This window comes from Thermobia domestica, unplaced genomic scaffold, assembly GCF_964235325.1.
Source record: "Thermobia domestica unplaced genomic scaffold, izTheDome1.hap1.1 HAP1_SCAFFOLD_2421, whole genome shotgun sequence".
NCBI classification, from domain to species: domain Eukaryota; kingdom Metazoa; phylum Arthropoda; class Insecta; order Zygentoma; family Lepismatidae; genus Thermobia; species Thermobia domestica.
This window is the reverse complement of record NW_027658117.1, coordinates 338-10,707: the sequence shown is the minus strand read 5'-3', so window position 1 is coordinate 10,707 and position 10,370 is coordinate 338. Positions and strand designations below refer to the sequence as shown.

The window sequence follows — 10,370 nt, the reverse complement described above, 5'->3', positions numbered from 1 at the left end:
GCAAGGACGGACGAATCCCTCCGAAAATTCTGTGTATCTAGGTAAAGATTATATCAAAGAAGTAAAGAAAGGACGAACACATGTATGTTACATTTGTTCTCAAATAGTAGTATTACACTGCGTATACATTTGTATGAAATTTGCTTTCTTAAAAGGCGTGGTATGATCGGAGTTGAATTGATTTTAGTTTAGCGTCTCTTGCAGTAACGAGACTATATGAGACGTGGACCTACTGATTACCGTGTTATCCAAACCACAAGAGCTCCCGCCGGGAATCGAACCCGGGCCTTCCATGCCAAAGGCGCGTACGCTTACCGCTTAGCCACGAGGGAGCTCGTGGCATGATCGGAGCAAAACAAAAGAAGAAGAGGTACACTGAAATCAATGGATAGCACTAAAGCATATAATTGTTATATCAAGACAAAGATAATGAACATAATGATCAAAAAAAGCAAGACTTGTCATATCACAATTCTCATTGAGGTGGAATCCCACTGAATTTATATATATATATATATATATATATATATATATATATATATATATATATATATATATATATATATATATATATATATATATAGGGTGTTAATGAACTATACCGACAAACTGTGAGAGGTGATTCCTTACATCAAAATAAGAGGATGATTGTCCTGTGGATGATGATCCTTATCAGCGTAAAGGAAGTCACGCATACGGTGGTAGTTTCACATATTGGCAAAAAAAGAGTGCTCAGAGTATAGATCACGAACCTCTGCCGTCATTTTGAAATCTGATATTTTTTGAAATACAAATTTAATCATGGAATGTATGAATGTGAAAATGAAAATGAAATGAAATCTTTGTTTTACGTCCCTGTATGAATGTGATATATGTGTTCAACTTACATGTGTTTTCATGATAATCCAAACTTTCAATATACGAATATCAGTCTCCTAGATCTTATGTAAATTATTATAATGATTCTAAATCTTCCAAATACTTGCAAATAACGATCACTAAAGTTCATAATCGACTTTTTGAGAACATGCTGGCCCTAATTGATATACTACATGATATCTTTCCATTTCAAAATATACCACAGATTTCAAAATGCCGGATTTCGAGATGGCGGCGGAGGTTTGTGATCTATTCTATTCATTCTTCTTTTGCCAATATGTAAAACTACCACCGTTTGCATTGTCTATCTTTCCCTATTTTCACGATTCAAAAGTTTATTTGATGTATTTCAATAACATAGCATAGCTCTTCTCCCATCAACTTTCACCGCTCCCCCTCCGTTTATTATGGCGCTCAGCCGCTATAGCTTTGCACATATACATATTTTCACATCCTCTATCAATCGCACTATGTCTCATCCCGCAACTAGATTCATCAATTTGAAATCTTTACTTGTGAGTGGTCAATGAGAGTGCAACAATATATAATGTGTCCGTAAAGTTGCGAACCCAAACTTTGACTGCGTATATCTTTTGATCTAAGAATAATAAAAATTTGAGACTTGAAACAAATCTAAGCATGTTCTATGTAGATATTTTCTAGATCACGACTAATGCTGAAACTTGTAACGAAACGGTGTACATGCTTTTTGTGTAGTAACGAAATAAATTACCGTAAGTGTAAAATATAAAATATGCAAAATGAAGAAAATCAATATTCAGTTATAGAAAACTGACTTTCTACTGGTGAATCTCTATGTACATGTACAGTATGCATCAACATTTATCCATTGGTGTGAAAATGTGAAAAGGTTCATACAGTGTTGTCATATAAAAACGCTTTTTAAAGGCAAGTTCGTAAAATCGGTGTTTTTCACAGAAACGCGGCCCCTGGCAACACTGTTGTCGTAGAAGTCAGTGCATGTGCACTTTTCTTCGTTTTTAATATACACTATTTAAAATATTAAGCTAGAAATGAAAATAGCAAAACTATGGATGATGATCAGGATTCTCTACAACACAAGTATCCGTCATATTCCAAGTGTCCATGATTAAAGATATTCCTGATCTAAAGCAGTAAGCTAATAATATACTGAAAATTATACCGATACAAGGCGGCCGTGGCTTAGTTGGTAAAGCATTGGCTTTGCATTCTGAAAGTCGCTGATTTGATTCCCGAAACATTTCCACAGCAATGCCTCATTCACATCAGAGATGCCTAATAGTATTTAACAAACTTAATTCAAATGTGCTGATAGTTATTGGTGCACCCCCAGTCAGAAAATTCTGGATCCGACTGACCCTATATATATATATATATATATATATATATATATATATATATATATATATATATAGAGAGAGAGAGAGAGAGAGAGAGAGAGAGAGAGAGAGTCCAGCTTTTCCTCCATGTCTCTAAGCCTTCCATCTTGTCTCTCACGTTCTATTTTCGTCTCTCAGAGTTCCATGATGTGCCATATACCTTCTACAATCTTCTTAGGTATTCTATAATGGTTTTCTTTGATCTGCACAAGAGGTCCGCAGCTCTATACGACATTCACAATCGTATGGAGACATGCCTTGAAGACAAAAATACACAAAAAGTACTGTTTGAGCATATTCCTGTCAATTTCTACTTCAATTTGCGCTAGTAATGCAATCTCTCACTTAAGAAAAATTCTAAGATTGTAAAAGTGAATACATCCTCTGTTGATGAAAGAATTTAATATATCGTATCTTTACCTAAACTCGAACAGCACTCATATATACAAGATAATGATATACAGAAACTCTAATTTAATTTAATGAATAATGCTAGAATATACTTAGATATACAGTATTACTTGAGAACATAATTACGAACCCTATTACTAAAAAAGTATATACAGCGAAACCTGTCTATGTAGGCCACCATCGGTTCCATTGAGAAGTGGCCAACTTAGACAGGTGGCCAACTTGCAGAAAATAAGTGTGTTGGTGCATTTTTAGAATAGCATTTCTAGTATTACTTGATTGTAAAATTTTAATAAGCAATGACACGACAGCCACCTTTAAATATTCTATATTTAGTAATAATAACAATAAACAGTACTAGAAAAAATAGTACAGTATGTTTAATCTGAAAACTACAATGGTGCACTGAATTATTCGAATTGAAAACATAACAAACAACCATAATATAGAAACATATGTATGCAGTTTATTGAAATTGATATTGTAGCACACTGAGTTATTCAGATCGAAAACAAGAAAAGCAAAATTATAAATTGAACAATTTACATGAAGTTTATATGACTTATTTTCAGTTGCTACTGTTCCTTCTTGTTTTTGTTTCCTTTCTTTTCATTTTGGACAAAATCCAACGTGCTTCAATTCTGTTGTACAGACGAAACTCATTCTAGACGTATTTCTTTTATTCTTCTTGCCTTGTTAATGAGCTACAAGTGTTTCCCTCAGACCAAAGATGTTTTGAGAAAATCTTAAGGGAATTCGTATCTCAAAACCTCCACTACTTTTCGACAAGCCGTCATGTGCCAATAGTTGACAATTGAGATGGTTAGGTTTAACGTTGAGAATTTCAAGGAATTACTAAAGCTTTCCACTGATGGAAGGAGCCGATAAAGCTAATGGCTTTACCAAAACAGACAAGGTAAACAAATATATACGTACAGTACAACCATTTCCTGAATTCCTGTACATGCTTTTGCTTATTCACATCTTCCTTCATCACCTCTTTATCAGGGTAGTGTTCTGGTCATTTACCTCGAAGAGCAAATCGTGCGAATCCACGCTTCTCTATCTCCATTCGGCGGGAGCTCATGTGGTTCGGATTCCACGTTAATCAGTAGGTCCACGTGTCATATAGCCTCGCTGCTAAACGGGACGTTAAACTCAATTCAATTCAATCCTCTATCTCCAGTCACAAACACAGAACATCAGCCTCTCATATGGAAATACGAAACAGTTAAGAAAAATAACAAAACCCCATTTTGCGTTGCCAAGATACGCAGGTACATTTACCATTATCATCATAGGTAAACATTGGTTCAATGCGGCCAACTTCCAAGATAGACAGGCGGCCAGCTTACAGATTAATAAGTAACGAATGTCTTATGGGAAAATGCAGGTTTAAGACGAACCAGGACAAGATAAGCAGGTGGCCAACTTAGAGAAGTGGCAAAATTGACAGATTTTACTGTATAATGTTAGTTACCAGAATTCACAACAAAGGATGCTTGTCTTGTAATACACAGATCGTTGGGTTACATTATGATTTAGAAGGATCACGAGAAAATAGCTACAACTTAAAAGAAAAGATAAAATAAAATTGGTATAAGATAGGTTCAGGTAAATACGCCATTTTAAGGATGTTAGATCTTTTATAGTCTTAATTTTTATGAAACAAAAAGAACAAGACATGTGCGTTGCAGAGTAGCCTTTTCCGCGTGTAGAAAACATGTGGCAATCATGCGACTCACTTCTATTTTGTACCCGAGGTAAAAGAAAAAAGTGTTACAAAGTGGTGTATTTACCAACACGTGCAGGTAATTACGCCAGGTCTAGAATACTACTAGAAACCTGTAATAAAGCTTGCAACTGCTTACATCATCTGCATTATACGAACTCAAATAGTGCTACACAACATAGCTGAAGCTAAAAAATAGAATAACCAAAGTGCAAGATGAAGATAAAAAGATAAAATGTAAAAACGATAATCTGCAAAGTTGAAACGAAGTTCCAAACTGAAAACTTTTAGACCATACGAAGATAAACAGTGTCACTGTACTATGACTAAAACGAAAACTACACCGATATTACGTGGAACGTGGGATAAATGAAAACATGTTTGTTTTCTACAGTCGGTCCTGCAGATACCCTGGCATATTGTGATGCACCATGCCATGGTATTGATTTAGTAGAAATGGAATCACAAATACTGAAATTACTCTTACAAAACAAACTGTTAATAGACGGACATGAAATAAGGTGTACATTGCCGTAAAAATCGACAATGTTCTGAGTTAACACGGTACTAATAGTACACGGTACACGATTCTTACCTCTACTGAAATAATAACGTCCTGCCACGGAACCTTCTCGAAGCAAACAACACTGCACGGTGTGGCGGTCTCAGCACTGTCCCCCAGAGTATTCGTGAAATAGGACTTGTCCAAGACCGTGGCACATATTGGAAGCATATTCTAGCGGATTTCTTAGGAAACATCCCAGTACTGAATACTTGACGTATTTAGCTGCATTGGCTTATATGCCTGCAGCTGCCTTATAAGAGGTAGATCGTACGATTATTTATAATATCTTTGCGTGTGAGTTTTTCTATACTATGTGTGCACGTGTGTCATGTTCTATAAAGGTAACCAGGAAAGCTCTGAAGCTCTTTCACCCACTACCTTCGAACATCGATATGTAACCTAAGACGTAACTGGAAGATTAAAAATAGTCCCCATGAGCATCGACTATCTTCCGCCAACGTTCTAAAAGGTCATGGATTCCATCGCGGTAGAACTTGGTGGTAGGCCTGAAGCGAAGAAGGTATCAAATGCATTTTGCACCTCTTCTAGGAATTTGAACTGGTGCCATTTCAGGTGATTGTCTAAGCGTCTAAGGAATGGAACAGGTAATAATCGGACGGTGCAATGTCCGGGGAGTATGGCAGATGCAATAATGTTTCACATCTAAGGCGTAGAATGACGTCCCGGGTGGGCCACGTGGGCTTAGCGTTGTCCTGTAACAGGAGGACACCTTCGCAATTCAGAAGTGTTGGCTCCAGAGTTTTTAGTTTTTCCTCAATACGGCTCAATTGCTGACAGTACACAGTTGCATTGATGGTCTGACCAGGTGGTAGCAGTTTCCGATGCACGATGCCGCGAGCAGTCCATCAAACACATAGGAGGACCTTCTTCTGTTGCAGTGTTGGTTTCGGCTGTTTTAGAAACCGGTTCATGGTATGCTAACCAACGATGACGGCACCGTGGAGCTTTGTACAGGACTAATTTCTCATCGCACGTTAACACCCTGTTCAGAAATAGCTCCTTCTCAAAGGAGACAGCAAAGAAACACAGGTGTTGTCTTCTGGCCCGGAGTCAAATCATGTAGGATTCATCGACTCAACTTGTAGTGCTTCCCAAGTTGACGGATGTGCTGCCGAATAGTTTCTCTACTCACATTGAATTGTAGTCCCAGTTTTTCACATGTCTGGTCAGTGTTTGCCTCAATTGCTGGCTGAATATCTTCATTTTGTCTTCACGTGTTGGTCTTCCGGCACGTGGTGCGTCTTCGAGTATTTCGTCACCATCCTTAAAGTTGTTAAACCACCACTGCACTGTGCTGATAGTCACGACACCCTCACTAAAGGCCTGGCATATCTTCCGTCCCACTGCAACGGTATTTCACCGCAGTTTGAATTCGTAGAGCATAAACGCCCTTATGACGCTCTGTGGAGGTTCCATATTCACTCTGCCCTTACTCAAGTTCTCGCCACTCTGTAACTGAACAGGCACAATGAGGTAGTGTGTTGGATATACCAACACCAACAACTGACCTTTGCCTTGTCTCCATTCGTATTCAACTCACGGTGGGAGGGCCAATTGAACACAAAAATCATCAGAACTTTCTGGGTTACCTTTATAATATGTTTATTTCATGGTTACATCTATAAATAATAATGTGGCTCAAGAACAATTCATTGGTCATTGTAGCTGATTGTTGTATTTAGATTTAGTCTAATCATTGTATGTTCGATTCCTTTGGGTGCGAGTTATTCTCTTTCCGCATTTGGATGTATTTATTTGTGTTTTTGTGCTTGGGGTATCACTCTAACTCACAAATCTAATTGACTGGTTCTTACGCAGCCCACATAACTCGAGTTTCAACGGAGAATATGAGAAAAAGTACATCTGTGTATTTCTTGTCAGTCACTTGCCTCTATTCGAAAATGAAACAATAACGTTTCAAAACGACCGTATTAAAATATTATTTTAAAATAATTTATTACTACAATGATCTCCATCTTAGTTAATTAATGCTTTTAATGTTAGTGCAATTTCAAAATCAATATTGAGCTAAGCGAACCAACAAACAACGCTCACACAATGCACAATTTGGAATTCCATAATTTTGAGTCCACTGGAGGTATCAGTAGACACTTCTTCCTCAAGTGCACGTTGATTTGGGGAAGGAACAGAATTATTAGTCTCTTTCATGCTGCAGCACGATCAGTTAAATAAGAGTTTTCCAACTTCAGTAATTTCAGAACTATTGACGGTACATATGAGGAAATTCTACACATGTTCCATTTAACCCTTTTCAGGACATGTGATAAATACCATGGGAATTTCTTGAGAAAGGCGCAGATTTTTTTTTTTAAAAAAAGGGTTCTTTCCGAAAAGTCTTTTTTAGGGATTTTTTCTCCCCAGGTACATGATACCAACATGGGAGTAGTACCGTTAGAAAGGGTGCTTCATTTCTAACCAACATAACTGTGGGACGTAAAACTCAAAGATTTCATTTAATTTTTTCGAAGAGAATTAGGTATGATTTATGGTCCTACGATGAATAGTATTGATGCTAAGGATTATTGGATAAAAAATTGACTGAAAGTATCGAAAAATGGTTAGGGAAAATTGATAAATCGGCTAGAGCATCAAGAGTATTTCTCCTAGGACAATTTTTCGTATCTCAGTCTCTTTACAATAAAGGAAAACTCTTTTTGGTACAATTCAGATGTCTGTGTCATGTACAGCGGTGGACACTTCTAAATGGTACACTTTAGCCGTAAATTTCCATATGGCTGTATGTATGTATATATGAAGTCACTTTGGATGGGAATTTTCCGTCCCAGGTACACAATAGGGAAAATTGAGTGTTACAGTTGGAAACGTTGCATCATTTTGAACAAAATGAGGGCCGACCCATGGTTCTAGAGTTAATAGTCTTGATCCAATAGCTGATTGAGTGAAAGTCTACAAAATTATTTAAAAAAAAATGTCCTAAAAGGCTTTAAAATACCGTTTTTATTATTTTATTCCATTCTGGTTAATTACGGTAATATTAGACAGTTATCAGAAAGGACGCAAAATCTAAAAATAATTCCAAAAGCATAAAAAGAGTTAGGAACAAAGATACTAAAGGTAAACTATAAAGATCTTGGCTCACTCAGCTCAAATTGTGAGTTAATATAAATACTGACTTTTCTTATGTCGATTTTCTATGTATTTCAGAATTTGAACTCGATGGAAATTTGTTGGATGCTAATTGTAACAATAATCAGCAGTTCGTTGATGGTTCAGGAAGCGACCGACATTTTAGTGGATTCTCCGCAACTACTAACATTGAATGTGATATCACAAGTAACAAGGAACTTCTTGAAGACATCTCAGTGCGTATACGTATTAGTGATTGGTGACTGTTTTTTTTCAAACGAAATTCTTTCGACAATTTTTCATAATACTCAAGATCTTAATTCAATTATCTTCATTAACATTGGTCAGACCTATGATGTACAGTCACCAACAATGCGACATAACTTACAATTGGCAATATATTTGAATTATTGTCGGTTTTATATGTTACTAATTACGGATGTGGAATTACTTAGAACCTTCTTAGATATAGGTGTTCACCATTCTTCACTTGACAGAAGTGCTTATTTCTTCTTCTTCCCTTGCTCGCACGCGAATTTACCACTTAAGTCTATCCTAAACAATGAACTGTGGCATCTGTTCCCTAATGCATTGCTAGCAGATTGCGACAGCACAAATGTTAACAGTTCCTGCCAATTACTCACTCACTTGAATACTATAACTCTCTTTGGTACTTCGCAGAATGATTTGTTGGCATTCAATCAAGATTTATATGCTAACAGAGCAAACAGCATGCAAGGTCAAGTGTTAACGCTTACAACTTCATGGTACACTCCGTTTACAGTTGAATCAAGTGATTACATTGCGATAGATTCCAACTATTCAGGAGTGGAGTTTCTTCTTTTCCAGGAAATAGCTAATTTCTATAACTTCACATGGATAGCTTTTTTCCCGGAAGCTGAATGGGGTGAACTATATGATAATGGCAGTGGAACTGGGATGATATGGGATATTGTAAGCCACGTTGCAGATGTTGGTCTTTCAGCGTGTTGGCTTCAAGAGGAAGGAATAAAACCAATTGATACTACATTGCCTTACATGAAGCTTTGTTTGACGCTGTTGGTACCTCATCCGCAAGCTACCTTCAAACTTTCTTCATTCCTACAGCCCTTGAAACCTGAAGTATGGATTGCACTTTTAATATTTTGTTTCTTTTGTTCTCTTCTACATTATCTATTTGCATGCGTTTTAAAATTTCTGTTTCCATTTCGTCCTACAACAAAATACTTAGAATATCAGCGAAGCGTTCTGAGCATTTTAAGTTTATTATCCCAATTAGGAACAAGTTTTCCGGAAGAAGAGTCAATGCGTCATATTTACATGTCAACTTTGTTTACATTGATGGTAATGAGTTACGCATATTGTACGGAATTAATCTCCTCTCTGACGGTCCCCTTTCATGGCTATCCTATTGAAACTCTTAGCGATTTCCTGCGAAGTGGTCTATCATGGGTTGCGTATGAAGAAGGAATGTATGACATGTTAGGAACATCTAAAGAACCATCAGAGCAGGAATTGCATAATCGATTTGTGTTTGACAACGGAAGCAGTATGACTGAGAAAGTGTACTCCAGAAAATATGGTGTTTTTACAGAATATTTAGAATCTGGCAACATAGGTTGTACTGAACATATTGATAAAGGTGCATTAAAGACGTTGCACGTAATGAAAGAGTGCATTTACAAAGTTGATATTATCATTATGTTGCAAAGATATTCTCCATACACAAATAAATTCAACAGAGTCATCCAACAGCTTTTGGAAACTGGAGTCATCAACTATTGGCAAAAACATATGATTTTGTTGCACTCAAATGAGACCACAGATCTTCTTTTCCATAAATCTGATAAAAGTACCGTTGGCCACTCCGCAATAGGCATGCCTGCATTGCAGGGAGCCTTCCTTCTGTTGTCAGCTGGGTGTATCTTTTCGTTTATAACATTTTCTTCAGAAACTGTTCTAGGTTATAGAAAGTGTTTAAAGAAGTTCACCAAAGACTCAATGAACAAATGTATATTTAAATGTAAATCAGTAGTCGTTCAGGGTCGGCAATTGACTAGCAAGGTGAGACTAAAGTAGAGTATCTAGTGTATTTTGTCATGTGATAAATTTAACACTTTCGCTGGCGTCGGCATGATAACACGCTGGCGACATTCCAACCTTTTCGTGCCTTCGGTGTGTTTTCACTCTTTGCCATTGTATTAGTTAGTGGGTCTGGCAACATTGCAAAACAGCAGACATCGTTCGTGCGTACATAATACACTTCTTAAAT

The 10,370-nt window shown here is 36.9% G+C and overlaps 1 protein-coding gene across 1 annotated transcript; it reads left to right on the top strand.

The window, feature by feature from the left end:
* Window positions 1-8,176: 8,176 nt before the first annotated feature.
* On the top strand, window positions 8,177-10,162 carry LOC145678314 (glutamate receptor ionotropic, kainate 1-like; the record flags this gene model as incomplete). Its single annotated transcript, XM_081748323.1, has 2 exons — window positions 8,177-8,334; window positions 8,780-10,162. Coding segments are annotated over 2 exons (1,541 nt in total), but the record flags the coding sequence as incomplete, so codon positions are not given.
* Window positions 10,163-10,370: the final 208 nt, after the last annotated feature.